Genomic DNA, 19,982 nt, shown 5'->3' on the forward strand with positions numbered 1-19,982 from the left:
ATTCGCCAAAGCAGACATCGGAGTAACCTCTGTGGATATGAACAGTGGAGATTCTAGGGTAGCTTCCATAAAGTTACCAGGTCTTCCCAGATATACATCAGCCCTTAGACTGGTAGCTGGTGGAATGTCCGACATCGGAGGGGCAAACAGTAGGCCTTGAAATCTTGGCTTTCTTTTTACGCGGCTCCACCTCGACGGCAGACTCTGGTTCCATGCATAGGGCTAATCTCTTTAGTCGTTGGTTTTCCACGAAAAGTTACAGGGCTGCCAGACTGCGTAGGGTTTTAGGGATGAATGATTAGCAAATGTTACAGATCGTATGGTTGTGGGATTGGCCTAAGCAAAACAAAGCTCATGGGAATCCTTGTGCTGAATCTGGAGGCCTCACTTACATTTCCCCTTTCTAGAGGACACTGGCTATTTAAAAGGCAACAGCAGCAACCCAAGCCTAAGAGAAAAACAAAATTCCCCACTTGGAATCTGAAGAAGTCGCCTGAAGCGCGGAGCGAAGCAAAGCAGCTGACGTTTGCAGCAGAGAAGTTCTGAGGTCTGTGCATGCAGACGTCACGTTTATGTCCCTGCGTGCCACATCCCACACACCGGAGAGCAACCAGGCTTAAGCTTTTGCACAGTAGCTGGACATTCAGATTGCCTGACGCGGAGGATCCCACAGTGAGAATACTGCAACATGAGAAATAGAACATCAGAAGTTCCTCACAGTTCCACCAGGTTTCCCAAAGACTGAAAAGGGGGGGGGGGGGTCCTTGGCTACCGAAAAACCACAGGTGGCTCTCATGGAAGGATATTCCAGATTACGGCAGAATCAAAGACATTCCTAGTTCTGGATATAATATCCAACTTACAATGCAAAACAAATGTATGAGGATTTGAGCAGGTAGCTACAGCTTAAATATCATTTGAAACCATGGACCAAAATCCTTGAGAAGTCAATACAGACCCTGCAGAATGACCTTTAATAAGTCTCTGCAAAGAAATGTTCTTGTCCAAACAGACAAAAGGAAAGAATCTCTCAACCATCTAGACACGGTAATATTCATGACGGATTTTCCTTTCTGTCCCCCAGCGAAGGAAAAGAACTGCTCAGATTTCCTGAAGGATTTGGTTCCGTCCAAGTACAATTGTAATTGCCTATGTACAAACAGCAAAATAAGGTGTACTCTCCTTTGTCCTGATTATTAAAGAACAGGACAGGAAAATTGACAGACTGATTAAATGTTTCCTTCCTTGGTTACCCTAGACAAAAAGGATGGGTTTGTACGCAAGGGTACCCTGTCTGTGAAAAAATTAAGTATGGGAATTTAGAAGAAAGAGCTTGAAGTTCGGACACTCTTCCTGGAGGCGATGGCCACTAGAAAAAGGGTTTTCCAAGGCAGAAATTTTATGTCGACTCTAGCTGCTGGTTCAAAGGGAGGAAGCACCAACCCTTGCAGAACCACAGTCAGGTCCCATGGTGGGGTGCAGTCTTTGCCCGGTGGCAAAGAAAAGAGGTGCCTCTAAGGAAGGCTTTACAAAGTTTAGATTATGCCTGAGGGAAGAATCTAGGCCTAAATGAAAGTTGGAAATAGCTGCGAGCTCCAACAGTGGAGTAGCTAGCACCAACATGGAAGAGGGATACGAAAAAAATCCAAAATAACCGTAACAGGAGCCATAAAAGGGTCTACCTGTTTTTGCTGTGCCTAAATGGAGAACCTTTTCCTCATTTACTTTTATAAATCCTGCGGTTCTTAAGGGACGAGGTAAGAATTCTGTGGACAGGTGATACAGCCCGAGACATCTTGCCATGACAGGAATTGGAGAAACCATGCGGTTAGCTTCAAAATCTGAAGATCTGGGTGGGGATGACCTGATGGGTGAGAAAGAAGGTCCATAATCTGCTCCAACCTCAACAGCAGGCATGTCAAGTGAGACTAAAAAATGGCAAACCAGGTTTGTCAGGGCCAGAAGGGGGCAATTAGGATTATCTTGCTCTTGAACCAGAGAGCCTTCTGTAAAAACTTGGGAATTAACGGCAGAGGAAAGAAGGCATAAAGGCCAGAAGCTCATGCATGGACTAGAGCATCTCTGGGTGACTGTCCCTGAAGAGGGATCAAGGCAAAATACCCACTGCAGCTGTTGAGAAGAAATGCAAACAGATCACAGCAAGGTTGACCCCATTTCTGGAAAATCAAATCTGCCATGGGATTGATTGAACAACCACTCAGGAGGCATCAGTAACACTCGTCCGAGCCTGTTCACTAATATGTTGGACTCTCCCGGAATGTGCATTGCTATGAGAAAGCTGTTGGTAGAGACCACCCACTGCCACACCCTCAATGCTTCCTGACATAAGGGGTAGGACCTGGTCCCACCATTTGTTGATATACCAAACTGTAGACATATTTGTCTGTACCGCAATAATCTGTGAACATCTTCCAACGCTAGAACAACCACTGACATCTCCAGTATGTTGATATGTAAGTTGGTCTTCTGAGGTGTCCATGCGCCTTGAACTGTCCAATCCAGACAATACCCCCCACCCCATCTGGGAGGCATCCGTCACTGTGGTGTTTGGGGGAGGGAGGATGAATGACCATCTTTGAGAAAAGTCTGCTTAGTGAAGCCACCAAAGCAGAGAATCCTTGTTTAATGGGGAAAAAGGATTCCTGTGAAGGAACCACTGGAACGCAAATGTCCACTGTAGAATTCACACGTATACGCATGCAGTAAGTAGCAGAGTTATAGTAGCCATCATAGAACCCAACACCTTTAGAATCTGCCTAGCTGGAGAGGCTGGGGGATGCAGAATCTGCCTGACCTGAAGTCTTACATTTGCAATCCTCTCAAGGCCTGGGATACCCTTGTGTCCAGACACGTTCCAATCAAACCTATAACTTGAACTGGCTGCAGCTGAGATTTCCAAATACTGACAGATTCTTAGGAGCAGAGCCAGAATGTAAAAGAGTCCTTGACCTGGATCAGTAGATGCTCGGTTGAAGCAGTCAAGACGCCAATCATCCAGGTAAGGAAAAATCTGGAAACTTTGCAGCCTGAGGTGCGCTGCCACCACTGCCGAACTTTGATGAACACCCTGAGAGCTGCGGTGAGGCCAAACTGGAGTGATGTGAATTTGTAGTTACTGGCTCCTGGCCTGAAACGTAGATGTGCTTGGACCGGCTGTCCATCTTTGTGTGTTAGTACGCATCCTTTGGGTCTACAGAGCACATCCAATCGTTCATCCTAAGAGGAGGCAAGATGGCCTGAATTGCGACCATCCTGAATTTCACAGACTTGGTTCAGGGTGGTCAAATCCAGAATAGGCCGCAAGTCCCCTGATTTTTTGGGGCATTAAAGAATCCAGAGTAAACACCCGATCTGACTTGATCAGGAGGTACTTTTGGATGACCTTTCTCTAGTAATTTTTCGATTTCTAAGGCCACATCCTCCATCTGACTGGGTGGAACATTGGAGGCGCAATTTTTTTTCTGGGAATTTCTAAAAAGGGAACGTAGTATCCTGTGGATATGATCCTTGGCACCCAGCGATAGCTTGTGATGGCCTCCCAAGCTACTAGGTGCAGGGAGAAGCACCCCCCCCCCACCCAACTGCTTCCAGAGGAAGGCAGCTGGGCAACCGTTCAGCACTGGAAGGGTTGGTCTGAGAAAGTTTACTGTGATACTTGGTTTTGCAGACCCCCTCGGCTACGCAAGTAGCATTTTCCATTCTGGTTACCCCCCTCTGCCTCTGGGGGGGGGGGGGGGGGGCATCTCACTGCACATCTTGAAAAGGACCCTGTGACTTACGAAACCACATCTTTTTACTCCCACTCTGGTTCCTGGAAAGAGGCCTTTGTGGGATAGAAAACTAGATTCCGATGGCAAAGAGGGCCTTTCCTTCCTTTTTGCTGAAGGAGTGTCATGAACCATATGGCTAAAGAAAGTGGAGCATTTAAAGGGGGCATTGATAAAGGACTGTGAAGGGCTCTGTCAAGTCTCACAGCCTCATCCAGGCATGGCACCTTATGGAAGTGCTGGAGGTACTCACTGCAATGTGGGATATCAGCCTCAGGGATGCATTATTCAATGACAGAAGGGTGGGCCAGTCTGGAGGAAAAGGTAGTCTGTTCCTCAGCAGACATGGACCCAGGGGATGAGCTAGAAAGTTCCTTCACCAGATACCTTTGCAGCTTCGTGAAATGCGACAAGTAGTTTAATGCCCTCAAGATAAACGTGGAAGAGGCATAAACCCTTTTCCCAAATCTGTCCAATGCTCATGATTCTCTTTTTGGGAGAGAAGACAGAAGAGCTTTCTTGTGCAAACTCCTTGGCAGCTGCAGTGACAACCACAGCATCTACTGGTATACCCTTGGTCCAAAAGGTCTTGCGAAGGGGCAGTCAATCTTGTCCGTTCACTTGGGAATCCGCTCTACCGTATTTGGCTCATTCCATGCCAGAGTTGACACTAGCTTAATTAGTGGGTTGGCGGGGGAGACGACCAGATAGTAGATGAGCTGGACCTGAAAGCCTCTAACAGAATAGATAACTCCAGTGAAGGGTTTTGGGCAATCCAGCCACCTTTCTGGTGCAGAATTTCTAGATTATCTCCAAAAAAGACTTTGTCGGGCGGCAACCTGGGGGACCCTTCTTCCTTGAAATCGATGTTGGTGGTGTGGCATTCTTCGGAGGAATCCATGTACCTCCTCTTAAACCACCTTTTCCAGGGGACCTCCTCAGTGGGATGCTCCAAAAAGGTGTTGGAAGACTCTCGGGGATCCACAGAAGGGAGGTGTGGAGGCTTTCCAGGCCTGGCTGTCAACGTGGCAGACTTGTGGCCTCAGGCACCAGACCAGAATGGGAAGGGGAGGTTCCAAGGTGGTGCGCGCAGAGGCGCTCTGAGGGTGGGAAAGAACCCTCTCTACCACCTCAAAAGTCAAAGGACTCTGACCCTCCGAAAGCAGTCCTCTCAGAGCCAAAGTCACCAAAGTAGGCTTCCCCTTGGGGGACCAAGCCTCCTTCTCCAAAGAGGGAGTCTGAGCCGAGCTGTCGAAAGCAGATGCTCGGGGGGGGTCTCTGAAAACTTCAGACTAGAAGTCAACCCCTCCCACCGGAGCAGACCTCAAAGCTGCGGGCTCTGAGACACTCAGAACCGATGAGGTTGGGGCAGAGTGCATGCAAGAAACAGGAGGAGGTGATGAAGGAATCTCAATCAGCTCTGTCACCAGGGAGCTAGAGACCAGCAGAACCAAGAGCACTGACACCAAAGGACGGCTCGGAGAAGGAGCTATTGGTCAGAACGGGGAAGCCCACAGATCCAGATGTGGAAGAAGTGGATATAAGCCCCATCTGGATCTAGGCCTCGAGGAACTGCCTCAGTCTGCTCACGTCCTTGGAAGTAAGGCTTCAGGGAAGACCTGGAAGAAGTGGAGGGGGGGGGATCTTTTGAAATCTCCTCGGTGAATGGGAGGAAGACCTAGGACAGTCCAGTTGGCGCCGAGTTGGGAGTCGAAACAGAACTGCCACAGATGTCACAATAAGCCCCCGAAGCCATGGAATATGACCAGGGCAAAGATGTGGAGATAGGAGCAGACGACCCTGCATCAGAATAGGTCTGCTCCAAGACTCTTGGAACCTGCTTGGGCGGCTCCAAGGAAGGCGGGTGATAGTTTCCTGCTTTCCCGGGCCTCCAGGGACTTTTTGGAGGGGGATTTAGCTCCCGCAGAGGAAGGAACACCTAAGGAGAGAGCAAACCCTTAAGAATAAGTTTGTTTCTCTTATCTGCCAAAGCCCTAGGGTGGAACCCTTTTACACACCTCACAATGGGCATCTAGGTGTGCAGGCCCAGGGCAGTACATGCACTACCTTTGTGGGCATCAGGCAGTGGGATCTTATGCCCACAAGAAGTGCAGTTCTTGAAACCAAGGTGTTTCTGATCAACCATAAGGAGGAGGAGTTGACAGACAAGACTTTTTTTTCTTTTTTAAACTAGAAAAAGAGGAAGAAGAAAACCATGACGAGAGAAACCCATTTAAAGAATGGAAACAAAGGATCCAAAGACAGAAGAGAAACTAGTTACAGGTAAGGAAGATAGAGTAGAAAGGCAGAAGAAGAAAATAGTACACAACTTACTCAACACATTAGAAACTCACATAGGAGCTCAGAACCCAGGAACCTTGCTGCTGAACAAACGTGCAGCAAACAAGATCTGATGTAGTGTGGGGGAGCAGGGCATTATGGGTAGAAGGGAGGAACTCCACTCTGAAATCTCAAGCTTGGAGACTAGCCGGTCGGTTCCAAGGGTCAGAGCTGAGACTCACGGATTAATGAAAAAGAAGACATCAGATCCGATTCCATAACCATGGGAGTCCTACCAGTTTATTCGCAGCCTAATCAAAGAGGACAAGTTGGTCGGTTCACAGCTCTTAAGACTCGGACAGACAGTGGAGAGAAACTTTCCAGTCTACTCAGTTCATAGCATTACATTCTTTGGCTGTGAAAGTGTGTTTGCCTGGATGTCTAGAAAGCACAGTAATCCTCAGTGCCTGGATGTCTAGAAAGCACAGTAATCCTCTAGGGAATTTAGACAGGGCAACCTCACCCTTTACAGCTGAACAGCTAGAATGTGGGTACTCCAGCTCGCAAAGAAAGCATCCTTGGGGGACAGGTTATAGCAAACTGAACACAGGTCACCTCCTCCCCTCTCATTTTCTGGGAAGAAATCAAATGAAACATATGCCAGCCCATAGAGGGCCTCCACCTGCTCCAGTCTCCCAAAAGGATAGGTCATATGCAGTAGAAACAGAAAAGGCTGTCTATTCCAAAGCCAAGGACATCAGTCTTGTTGATTCTCCATTTAAAAAGGCAGATGTTCTCAAACGTCTTGTACAAGTAGAACCAATCTGGCCAATTCCATAAGAGAGAACCCACAGCTGCCATGGGTTGAGGGGGTTATACATATACATCTGTATCAGACACACACACAGCTGTTTAACAGGGTATACACGGATTATTGACCAATTTTAGGCTCAGGATCTTCGAAGAGTCCCTCTGAAACTTGAAAATGACCCTACATATCAGCAGAAAGTCTGAAAATGGATCTGCTTCCACGGTTTACCTGTGAGGAGCCCTTGGACTGAATCTGGTTAGGTGTCAGTTTCAAAAGGAGGCAAACATGTACTTAGGGTGCTCACCATAATCACAGCAATCCCAGAAGACCTTGTGTGTAATTTCAAATAGCAAGTGTCTATCTTAGTATTGCTTACCTTGTTTGCCACTACATACTGCAGTACTAGGATGCAGGTCACTTGGAAGGATCAAGAAATGCTGAAGAGTTATTTCTCAAGCTATCATAGCCAGCCAGCTGAAACCTGGTGCTCCTCTACTAGATGGAAGTGCCGCATCACTGCGGAGTTGAATCATGTGGAAAGGTCCTCTGAGACCCCAGATTAAAAGATTATCTCATGAATTTTTGAACAGTATCATTGATGGAATTTTAAATGTCCAGTATAAATATCCAAATCTGCAAAAATCAGCTAATGTATTTGATACTGGAAACTTCAAAGCCACAACTTTTATTAATACTGGTTGTTATTCTCTAGAAGAATCATGGATATTCATGAAACACCTGCTATGATGCGGGGTGTTAAATGACAGCACTAGTCAATAAGTAGGTATCTGGAAAAATGCTGAGCATTCTAATCTACACTAAAATTTCCCTGTAGAAACTATGCAAGCTACTGAAAACAAAGCAAAATAAAAACTATAGGACTGCAACAGAACTGTACTTCAGGCTACCCTCCCAATAAAGGAATGATAAAATGCCACAAATAAAGTATACTGAAAGTGACAGTATAACTAGGAACTTCAGCAGAACAGCCAAATAGGACTGCATAACGTCTTTTGACTATGCCTGACCCCCCCCCCCCGTTCCAACTCTCACTACCTAAAAACATTAACGTTGCAGTCACACTACCTCCGAGAAAAAGCAGCCCTTGGTATGGTGATAAACTAGGTACTCTCTTTACTGTGAGGCCATACGATTAAGTTTGAATACATGTAGTTAATTAAGGTACAAAGGAGCAGTCATTGATGCAAGCACACATAAGTGTGTTGCAGGGGGAGCAGTCCTCTAAAACCAAGTTTACACAACATTACTGCACTTATTACTACACAGTTAATCATTTTACTTAACACTTTACTACATACGGTTATTCTCACTTTAGGTACTTGGACTATCAGCATTTTCACTTCACACTGTCTCCACAGATTCAAATTGCAATATGCAGTTACAAAAAATACCTGATCTTGCCTTTCTGGCACAGAAAAAAAAAAACAGCTTGATCATATTGTTCAAACAAAGTGAAAGCAATAAAGATAAATAGGGTGCATTACAGACAGCTAGCAACCAAAACAGAACACAATGGAAAATGTGGTACAGCTGATGGCTTCAACTGTCACAGACAGCTAATGACACCCTAACGTGTTCTTCTTGAAGATCTTAGTCACTGAAACGGTTCTCTATAGACAGCTTTGAAAAAGTTCAAAGATTTTGGTGCCAATGTAAAATACAAATAGTTAACGGCCAAGGAAGCTTGAGTTTTCCTTTTCACCAAATGTGTAAGAGTGCATTTCTACATGGAAATCACCATGGTGAGACATACACCAAAGCCATGGACGAGGGGGAAGACTGAGTACACCACCTACCTTGACCTGGCCAAAGCCTTTTACACTATTCCCCACTCGGGCATAATAAATAAACTCTCTCAACTAAACATCAATCCATATGTTACGGATAGAACCCACCTAATCAAAATAGGGGAAGCCACCTTCAAGCAGCAGACCCATAAGCAGCGGCATACCCCGGGGATCGGTCTTGGGGCCTCTTATTCCGGATATACTTCTCTAAGGTGCAGGCCAAAAGCAGTGGGCTATGGCTGACAAAGTTGGCAGATGACTGCAACCTAGGCACAGTCAACAATTCCCCAACTGATGTGGACAACCTCCAAGAGGGCCTCACCCAAACAAATGACTGGTGCCAGAAACATGGCCTCAAGCTGAATGTCAAACAATGCAACCTCATCCCCTTTGGGGAGAGTGACGTCCCCACATATCACATGAATAACGTCCTAAGCATGCAATCAGTTGTGAGGAACTTGGGCACCCAGGTTGATAGCAACCTGACTTTTGACCACCATGTTGCTTCCATTGTACGGAAAGCTTTCAAAATGGCCCACCAAGTGTATCTCATCCAGGGACAAAAAGGTTACAACATCCCTGTATTCTTCCCTTATAAGGCCAATTACAGAGTACAACTCCTCCTTTAGCATGTACCTCGCAAAGCATATGCAGCAGCTGGAGAGACCACAAGACGTTCCTCACCAAGAGAATCCAGGGCTTCAAACATCTATCCTACACAGATGGGCTAAAAGCCCTGTCCCTCTACTCTGTTTCCTACTCTTACCTAGCATACAAAGCAAACTCAGACCCCACCTTGATGGGACATGTTGCATATCCACAAGTCAAGCTCCACTTGAGTAACCCGCACACGTGACCTCAACCTGGTCTGCGACATCAACAGGGCTTATTGGCAGGACAGATGTGTCCCAGAGACTCCCCCATCTGTGGAACAGACTCCCTCCCCACGTTAAGTAGAGTACCTAGTTATCTCTTTTTAAGCGAAACCTGGAAAACTGGAGGGGAAACAGAAAATACACCCCTGGGATTCCACCTGTGTCCCTGCTGGACAGAGGCTTTTGGGTGCAGACTTGTCTAAACATGGACTAAACTCTTGGCTAGGCTTATAAGAGCCTCAGGGCCAATAGTCTCAACTTCATATGATCCTATAAGAAGTCAGAGTTCCTAAGGGAAAAATGCACACAGCTGGTTCTAGGAAGAAAATGCAAGTTTCTGAAAGAACCCAAATGGAGAGAAAAAGGTGCTTACCAGCATGAGCTATTAACCTAGCTCCAACCAGCTCTCCAACCATGACTGTAAGGTTGGGAGCAATAGCAACCATTCTGTTCTTCAGATAATCATACAGCTGGGAGCGATATTCTGTGATTTCGATTACCTAGTGTACACATAATAAAACAAGCAATGCAATTAGAAAGAGGACTAAATCCACAAATGCTCACAACACAACTTACAACCACCGAAAAGGTTTACAATAATGCTAAGATACATTCCTTCCTCCAACAGATAATTTTCCTCAAATATATAATTTTCCACCTTAAGATGCGGAGTTCAGTTATTTATTTTATTTACTTATTTTACATTTAACCGGGATGGTCCGACTGGATGAGGTCCATTTTCAGCAGAGGCCCTGGTAGAAAAGCTCCACTTAATTACAGAGACAACAGGTATTTATACATCAGTTATAAACCAGTTAGTGAGACTGTGAAACAGTGACATAATAGATCAGAGTACAAGGACATTCTTTTAACATATTTTCAAAACAAACTTTACAAGTAAACAATGGCTTAATAGTTCAAAAAATTGTTAAGACAAGGGATTCATTTACTGTTTCTTACTTAGATTAACATACAACTAATACTTTCTATGTCCATGTTTAATGGTTTTAGGATGACAAAGAAAGGTAGTCTTTATGTAACACATGGACATAATCAGGAATTAATAAGATGAGACTTAAGGGAATGTTTGAATTGTTTTGTGTTTGTTGCTGAAATAACTGAGTGAGGGAGTTTATTCCAATACTTTGCTATGCAATGAGAAAACAGAGCTTTACCTGCTGCGTTATTAGCTGAAGAGATGGACAGGAGTGATTAATTGGCTGAGCGAAGTGACCGATTTGTTATGTAGTTACTTATTAGTTCTTTAAGAGCTGGAGTTCTGTCAGGATATTCTTGGATATTATAGGCTATAACAAGTTGGTGGTAGGTTAGTAGCCGTGGAAGTTCAAGCCACTGAAGTTGCCTGAGAGGTATACAACGCCGAGTTCTAAAGGCGGAATCTTTAGCAAATTTAGCAATGTTGTTATAACATGACTAGTTTGCTGAGATCAGATTTTCTGGCATAGGTGAGAATTGGTGCTGCATACATGAGTGTGGAGATTAGGTGGGTTTGAGCTAAGGTGACCCTAGCTTGATCTGTCAGAAAGTATTTTTGTCTGTAAAGGGACCCCATTTTTTTATGTACTTTTTTGATAGTTTGGGAGATGTGGAAGTCACAGTGTAAGTTATCAATTTCAAAGCCCAGCAGCTTGGTGTGAAGAGAAGGGGAGATGACAGTTCCATTATTAGCAAGGATAGAGAAGGAGAGTGGGGTGGCTTTGGATTTGTTTGGGGTGAACAGAAGTAGTTTTGTTTTGTTAGGATTTAGTATAAGTTGAAAATTTGTGATCCATTTCGCCACTGCGCTAAAAGATTTTTGGGCAATATGTTGAAGGGCAGTAAGGGTTGGGGCAGAGCAGATCAATTTGGAGTCGTCTGCGCATTGTATGACTGAGGCCTGTAGAGTAGAGGTATGTAGATTATTAGTAAAGCTAGAAAAGAGGAGAGGGCCCAGTATGGAGCCTTGAGGTACACTAACTGATGTTGGGAGCAAGGATAATAGGACTCCTTGCCACTGGACAGCCTGTTGACGGTCTGTTAGGTAGTTTTTAAACCATGCAACAGTGTTAGGAGCAAAGGAGAGAGAGGTAAGAGTATCTATTAGAATGGTGTGGGAAACCATATTGAATGCCTTAGAGAGGTCCAGAAATATGGCGGATACAAACATGTTATTATTTCTGTGATGGTTAACTAGGTTCGTGAAAGATAGGGGGCAGAGGTTTTACTGCGATGTAGACAAAAACCATGTTGTGTAGAGGAGAAGATCTTGTTTGAGTTGAGGAAATGCATCACCTGTGAACGTATGCATTTTTCAAGTATTTTTGATAAGGGAGACAATCGCTATGAGGCGGCAGTTAGAGAACTCATAGGAATGTCCACCTTTGTGGAGGGGAATAATGTAAGAGACTTTCCAGAGTTGAGGGATATGGGATTCTTGCATGGAGCGATTGATTAAGATAGAGACAGGGTAGGACACAGTCGGCAACCATTTTTAGGAAATGAGCAGGTACGCCATCAGCTGCAAGAGAAGTGAGTTTCAGTGTTAAGAGGTATTTTTTTTATTGTGGAGGTTGAGACAGGTGAGAAGGAAAAGGAAGTTTTGTTAGTAGGTTTTGGTATACATGGGAAGGTATTTTTTGAAAGTTGGGTTGATAGTGATATGATGGATTCAGTAAAGTGGCGATTAAAATGGGAGGCTATTTCACGATTTGATTTTGTAGTGGTGGATGAGGGCGCTGGTGTGGAGGTTTTGCCTGGTTTTAATAGGGAGTTTATAGCATGCCAAAATTTTTGGGGGTTATTGGAGTGTTTATTTTGCATATCTAAGTAGTATTTTTGTTTATTATACTTTGTATTTTTACTTGGTTTCTAAGGTGTTGATAGTTTTGTTTAGCTACGGGAGTGTTATCTTTTTTCCAAGCTTTCCATGCCTTGTCTCTGGTTTTCATTAGGTCTCTAGTGGACTTGGTAAGCCATGGGGCATGGTTTTGCTTGGTTCTTATTTTTCTTACTGGAGCAATAGAATTGAGGATGTTAATCAGAGTATTGTTAAAATAGTCAACTGCATGGTCAAGATCAAGGCTACAAAGTGGTTCCCAATTACATTTTTTTTAACAGAGTGTTGAGTACTAGTGGATTGACATTACAATCATTTCGGACTTGTCTGTAGACTGTAGGTTTTGGAGCATTAGTCCATCTCCTTAGGAGAAAAGTAGGAAGATGATCGCCAAGTTCATCTGGTAGATTACCTACTTGATAATTATTTGCAGGGTAGTTAACTAATGTCCAATCCAGTATTTATTCTTATGGGATTTTTTTGTCAACCCTAGTAGGGTCTTGAATGAGTTGGGTGAAGCCATACAAGTTTGTGATTAGTGGGTTTTTTTTTGAGTTACAGGACTGCCAGTCCATGTTTAGATCTCCTAGTATAATAGTCTCCTGTGGGAGATTATCTTTAGACCATTGTAGAATATCCTCAATTGCTGGAAAGTTTTTGCCTGGAGGGATATATGCGCATAAAATGATACTCTTATTTATGAGTAACACAGAACCAATGGTCTCAGCATTATTAAATATTGGTAGTGGGGGTTAAAAGAGGTTGGAGAGAAATAGAATTTTTGTAAACAATTGCAATGCCCCCGCCTTTTTTTTTTTCCTGTTCTATCTATACGTCGGATATTATAACCTGGAGGGAGGATCTCTTCATTTTGTGTTAGGTTTTAGCCAGGTTTCTGTTATAGTGAGAATTTCAGAGGGAGTAGTGAGTTATGAGTGCATGTAAGTGAGGAAAGCTTGTTAAATATACGAGAGATAAGGTTTATGATAAGGAGATCAGCAGGGTGATTGTTATGCCCTCAGTGCTAGGGTATAAAGCACCTCACAGCTGCCAGAGTAACCCCCCCCCCCCCAAGACAGATTTTTCACCTTGACACTGGTGAAACTTGCATGTAAAGGGGAGAAAACGAGTGTGACTAACAAAAGGTTTGATCGTTGGAAGGCAAGGGGACAAAAGCTACCTGGTTATTACATTTAAGAAAGGCAATACAAAATCTACATTTTAAGTACCAACTTCCATGCAAATACTGGAAGCTGGTTGGGGAACATCTGCATAAGAACACTGCAGAGGACATCACCAAAAAGGTCGTTGTGTTCCAATCAAACAGAAAAAATCATGAAGACTAAAATTATGAAACTCAAATCCCTGAAATTCCAAACTCTGTACCACTGAATACTTTAAAAATTAACATTTAAAGATTCAAGTACCATTCTGTTTGAACACGTGTATGTAGTCTGATTACACAAATCTGTATGTACTAGGGGAAAAATGAATTAGAAAATGAAAATTGAAGTTAATCTGGCTTAATTTTATTCACTTGAAATGGAACCTGGTACTGTAAAATTCAAATTTTACCTTGTAATCCAAGTTTTTACAACCATTAGTTTACTTGTTCATTAAATTTTCTAATACACATTTTGTCCTAATCAAAATTGTGGGGGTGTTAACCCCATGATAACTGGTGTTAACACAGAAGCTACTTGTGAAGAGATGTCAGATTAAGTGAAGGACAGAAACATCTATGGGCAATTTGAGTTACTGCCAATTGGCCTATCAGCATGAAACAGAACATTAATAGCTACAGATTTAAAGTCTGTCTGCTTCATTTTTTCTCTTCCTGTTGCAAAACAGAGGCACTCAACTTTTCCTCTGAGATGCAAAATGGAAATGCAGGTTAACATCCAGGGAATTAAAGTATTCACTACGTCAACAGCAGATCAGAATATGAACTAGTTTTTGGATGAAATGTAAACTAAGCATCAGGAGCACCTAGTAAAGGTAACCGCATATGTGCATCTAGAATTCCAACATTCTCCAGGAAAACACGAGACACCAGAAAAATTCACGCTAATTTAGTTAATTGGATAAAGTATTGTCTTTCCACTCTTCTTTATAGCCATGATGTGGACCACAAAGGCAAGAGTGTAAATACAACCTATGCATACAGGTTGGAGGAGGAAGTCTATGAAAGCATTTTGGGAAGATGAGAAACCAAAGTAGTTAGACAAAATGTGTGTAGCTAAAGGGAGAACATGGGAATCACAGGAACCTGCGGTCATCAAAATCAAAAAGACGAGATGTCACCACAGAGAAGGTTTACTGTTAAAACACTATAAAAAATAATAAATTAAAATCCTGGATGAGCGCTTTCAGTCTTAAGGCATTCTTCAGATCCCAAAAAACAGGAATCAGTTTTTTTTCAAAATATAATCAGCCAATGACATACCATCTTCTCATCCACCGCTCCTGCAGTATGGGATTCAAAGGGATTATACCATTCAATCCCGGGGAGTGGTTGGCTTGCAAGTCAGCCATCCATCTTCGCTTATTTCTGTTTTATTTACAACTTCTCCACCTCTCAAGTCATCCAATATTAATTCCAATGACACTAAATAAAATTTGTGCCCTGTATTTCATACTGGGTTGAGAGAGTGCATTATTTTTATTTTGTATGTCACTTGAATTACAGAGAATCCATTCCCTGAAGCATCTATTTGTCTTGCCAACTTAAAACTCCCTGACAGCAAGTACAGCTGGCCAGGTACATCAAATTCTTGCTATTACAGGCCACATAATTACTCAACCTATAGGTCCTACTTATGATAGGATGTATCAATGAATTATTGCAGTTAATAAAATTACAAGCCTTGCATTTCCTGCATGGGAAAGTTCCCTTCCTGACACTCCCATGGTTTTGAACATTCCCATTTTTATAGCAAAGTAACCTCTTCAAGTCCTTCTTAGTTTTTAAAACAGAAGTGTGGAGCCTCACCTACTACTCTTCAAACCTTCATCCAAGGTCAGAATACTCCAATTCTTTCTTACAGTATCATGCATCTCAGGAACAACACTACTATACGTCAGTAAACATCTGAGGTAACTTGTTTCTTCTGAATAATCCAAATCTGTTGAAGTCTCATCATCCACTCTCCTCTTACAGAAGTAGGGTTGCCCCTTAGTTCTTCTCAATTCTTGTCTCCCCGTGACAGTATGGCTCATGTCCCTGTCCTTGTAGCCTTTTACTTTAAAACACTCCAGAAGCTGTTTAGATTCATACCCAAAATGTCTCCTTCTGTACATAATCTAGATGTACGTAAAAGCTGTCCCTTCACAACAGGACAGTAGATGTGCTGTGGGTGCATACTAGATCTGGAGAGGATTCCTCCAGCAGTCCTTTCTATGTACCCTGGTATGAACCTCTCCCTTATCATTGATGGTCAAATTAACATCCAAAAAAAAATCTACTGTTGTGGATGTGTGTACTTCAAACTCCAAAAAAAATACTGTAGATCTCACAAAGTCCAACAAAACTTGTTCATCACATCTCCACATAAGAAAAATATCACCCCCCAAAAAAACATATACTTTTTCCATGGGTTAGTCAAGTATAAATTCATGCTACCATTTCGCCATCACTATATTGGAGTAGCGATTGACGCATGACCGAATGCTTAGACCCTGGAGCTGTTAAGAGGAAAAACAAGATCACGAACTAGGGTGCCGCCAAGAAAATGGAAGAAAGAGCACAGGCAGCCCTTGAGGTGACCCAAGTACTCAGTACTACTACCAGGAGAGAGGTTTCATAAAACACCCTCATAGGTGGAATACTAGCAAGGGCTCAAGCAACCAAATGTCTGCCATGCATCTCCCCCATCCTTCTGGATTTGGGGACTCCCACACTACTAGGGAACAAATGGATGGCAGTGCAGGAATCTTGAGGATGTGCAGGCAGAAGAGAAAGTGCAGGCTGAACTACATCACTAGAGAGGACGAACGAACAAATTTCTAAGTTATGAGCCACATCTCATTAACCCAAGGAATGCCTGCAAGGGGTCTAAAAGCAAGGACATCTGAAATAGAATGACACTGCAAGTCAAAACCAAGGAACTGGCCACAAGACCAGCGGACAGGCAAGTCCAGCAGAACCATGAACAATGTTGCTGCCATTAGCTCCAAAAGCAAGAAAAACATACTTGACTGGAGCAGCCTCCAATGCAATTAAGGAGCGTACATCAGCGCTACTAGGCACTTTCTGTAAGGACAGGAATGTAGCTCTGATCTGCACTAAGAAATGTCCACAAGGCATATGATACACCTGAAACAGGACAGTACTTCCCAAATAATGGTGCTCTCATGTTACTGCAAACAAGCCAAAGCCTACGCTGTTTTTTCTGCAGTGAGCCAGAGCAGCCACTCTAGGCAGACAAAGTAGCTCGCTACTCAGCCATTTTTACACAAAGAAAGCTTGAGGTTCTTACTTACAAAAAGTCGTTAAGGGAAAAAAAAAAAAAAGAAAAAAAAAAAAAAAAAAACACACTACCCAATTGTCTTCATCTGTGGTGGAACAAAACACAGTCAGCCCTCATTTTTCATAAAACCTAATTGCTAGATGTTCCTCTGACCCAGACTGGTCCAGCAGAAAGAGTACAAAAGTACAGCTGTATACACTTACCATAAATGTAGATGTTAAGAGTGTATTCACTGTTGCAGTCATCAGTTTTGGGTTATCTGGTTGCAGTAGCCCTCAGTCAGCATGATTAACAAAGTCTTGGGTCCTGCGTCGGTTGCTATCCCTTCCATGATGTCAGGTCGTCAGGGATATAAAACATGCAGCCGACACCGTTGCATCAGTTTTTCTTGCCCCAGATGTCAGGTGCCCCCTTAATGGGAAGCAAATAAATCTATAAAATATACCTCCATCAAAAAAGCAAACACACCAACAAGCTTTTGAAAATAGCAAAGGAAAGTAGAGGTATATCCAAAAAAAGGAGGGTGGAGGGAGAGTAACCAGGACTGCAACAGTGAATACACTTGAACATCTACATTTATGGTAAGTGTACACAACTGTACTATGTTCTTTGTGTTTCACTGTCGCAGTCATCACTTTTGGGTAGATTCCCAAAGCTAAGGATGGGAGGAGAAATTTAAATAGAATTAGGACCAGCTAAAAGGCCCTGCAAGACTGCAGTGGCAAAGCCAGCTCTGGATTTAGAGAAAATTGGCAGATGGTAATGCTTGGTGAAAGTGTGTACAGAACACCAGGTAGCAGCTTCTAGGATATCCCTGGTAGGGATGCCAGTGAGCAAGGCTGTAGAGGTAGATGCAGCCCTGGTAGAGTGGGGTCTGATCCCCTGTGGGATAGGTTTTCCATGGTGTTTGTAGCAGAAATTAATGCAATGGCCTATCCATTTGGAAACGGCTTGCTTTGAAATAGCATTCCCCTCTGCCCCTGCAGCAAATGCCACCAGCAGTTGATCAGATTTCCTTTGAGGTTTAGTTCTGTCCAAGTAGAATCCAAGTTCCCTGCGCACATCTAAGGAGTGCAGAATCCATTCCCCTTTGTTCTGTGGATTAGAAAAGAAGGTTTGCAAATGTATTGACTGATTAAGGGCCACACTGGACACCACCTTGGGCATAAAGGAGGGATTGGTCCTAAGGGACACCCTGTCCGCATGAAAGATTATGAAAGGCTCCACTGCCATGAGGGCCTGTAATTCAGATACCCTTCTTGCTGAAGTGATTGCTAAAAGGAAAGCAGTTTTCCAAGAAAGGAATTTTAGGTCCGCAGTGGCAGCTGGCTCGAAAGGAGGAAGGGTGAGCTTTTCCAATACAAAGTTGAGGTCCCAGGCTGGAGTTGGAGCTCTCCTGGGTGGTCGTAGATTTCCAGCCCCTCTAAGGAACTGCTTAAGTAGTGGATGAGAGAAGAGGGGTGGCTCTGTGTTATAATGTGCTGAGATGGCTGAGGTGTGAATTTTGATGGAGGAGAAAGACAGGCCCTTATGAAGCATCTCAGTTAAGTATTGTAAAATCTGAGGTAAATTGGGCACTGTTGTGCTCGTCCCTTGAGCTTGGTTCCAGGCACAGAATCTTTTCAATTTTTCAGCGCAAGACTTTCTGATACTAGACTTCCTTGCCTCTAAAATGATACCCAGCACTGGTTTACTGCGGGATGGTAAAGGAGAAATTATGTAATTAGCTAGGCTGCTGGATTCAGTGTTTGAAGTTGAGGGTGCAGAATTTGGTTCTCCTGCTGAGACAGAGTAGGAGTCTGAGGCAGGTGCCATGGGGCCCACAGTGACACCTGCGCAACAGGGGGTACACCAGTGTTGGCGTGGCCAGTCTGGTGCAATCAAAATCTTCCTTGGTTTGTCTTGTTTGATCTTTAGTAGTACTTTGGAGAGCAGAGGCAGAGGAGGAAAGGCATAAACTGATACGTTTTTCCAGCTGAAGGACAGAGCATCCACTTTCCAAGCTTGTTTGTGGAAAGTCCTTGTGCAGAATTTGTCCAACAGAAAGTTTTGGGGGGGGAGGCAAACGGGTATATACATCTGGGCTCCCCCATTTGCTTGTCAACATGTTGACGATAGTACAGTTGTGTACACTTACCATAAATGTAGATGTTAGAGTGTATTCACTGTTGCAGTCATTACATTTGGGTAATCTGCTGGCAGGTTGCCCTCAGTCGGCCTGAATTCCAAAGTCTTGGGTCCTGCGTCAGTTGCTGTCTCCTCTTCCATGACGTCAGGTCACCACAGGTTCATACAAGGCTATCTACCCTAGGGCATTTATAAGCCTAGCCAGAGTGTGTTTGGCTTTCACCACCCATTTTAAATTAATTTTGCTATGCCCTTTTTCGAGGTTAGTATACTGTGCCTCTAACAGTGACACAGAAGTGATACCCGGGGTAAACCTACGATCTCCCATCCACTCAAGATTCCTCTTGAAGAGAGGAAATGAGGGACTCTGCCTAACCTGGACTGAGATTTCATTCCAGAGTGAAGGGAGCCTCTGGGTTATGAATCTGTCCCTCCAGCATGTCCTATTTATTTCAGTGCTGAGGTTCAAGTCTCGCTGCAGCGTAGCTCGATGGGATTTGGATTTTCTGAGGTGCAGCATGTCCATTAATTCCGGGTTGGACATGGCTTTATACGTCAGGCACAGATCGCCTCTGAGCAGGCAGTATGCCATTGAGTAGAGCTGGAGTTTCTTTAACCAGGCAGCATATGGCATCTGTTTGAGCCCTTTGATCCTCTTGGTGAGGTACTTTTGGGGTCTTTCCAGTTGCTGCAGGTGTCTGGTAAGGTACACCCCAAAAGGGGCATTGTACTCAATTATGGGCCTGATGAGGGATGAGTAACGAGGCACGATGACCTCCCTTGATCTAGATGCGAATCCCTTCATGATTAGGTGAACTATATAAAATCTTTTTCTAACCACTTTGGCCACGTGGTTGTCGAATGAGAGATTGCTATCAACTTGGGTCCCCAGGTCCCTAATTACTTCTTCTGTACTTGATTACCACCTATGTGGTAATTTGTGGGCACTTTGTTTTTGCCAAAGGAGATGACTATACACTTTTTGGCG

General features: G+C 43.7%; 1 protein-coding gene across 2 annotated transcripts in view; it reads right to left on the reverse strand.

Annotated features, from left to right (window-relative positions):
- NOP58 (NOP58 ribonucleoprotein) overlaps positions 1-19,982 on the reverse strand; it is a 581,042-nt gene that overhangs the window by 336,580 nt on the left and 224,480 nt on the right. For both annotated transcript variants that reach the window (XM_044075099.1, XM_044075098.1), the window contains one exon: positions 9,936-10,062. In XM_044075099.1, coding sequence (XP_043931034.1) covers positions 9,936-10,062 — 127 coding nt within the window. The remainder of the gene's footprint in view (positions 1-9,935; positions 10,063-19,982) is intronic.

The sequence above is a fragment of the Protopterus annectens genome, chromosome 6.part0 (genome assembly GCF_019279795.1).
Source record: "Protopterus annectens isolate FY-2018-M chromosome 6.part0, PAN1.0, whole genome shotgun sequence".
In the NCBI taxonomy this organism is placed as follows: Eukaryota; Metazoa; Chordata; order Ceratodontiformes; family Protopteridae; genus Protopterus; species Protopterus annectens.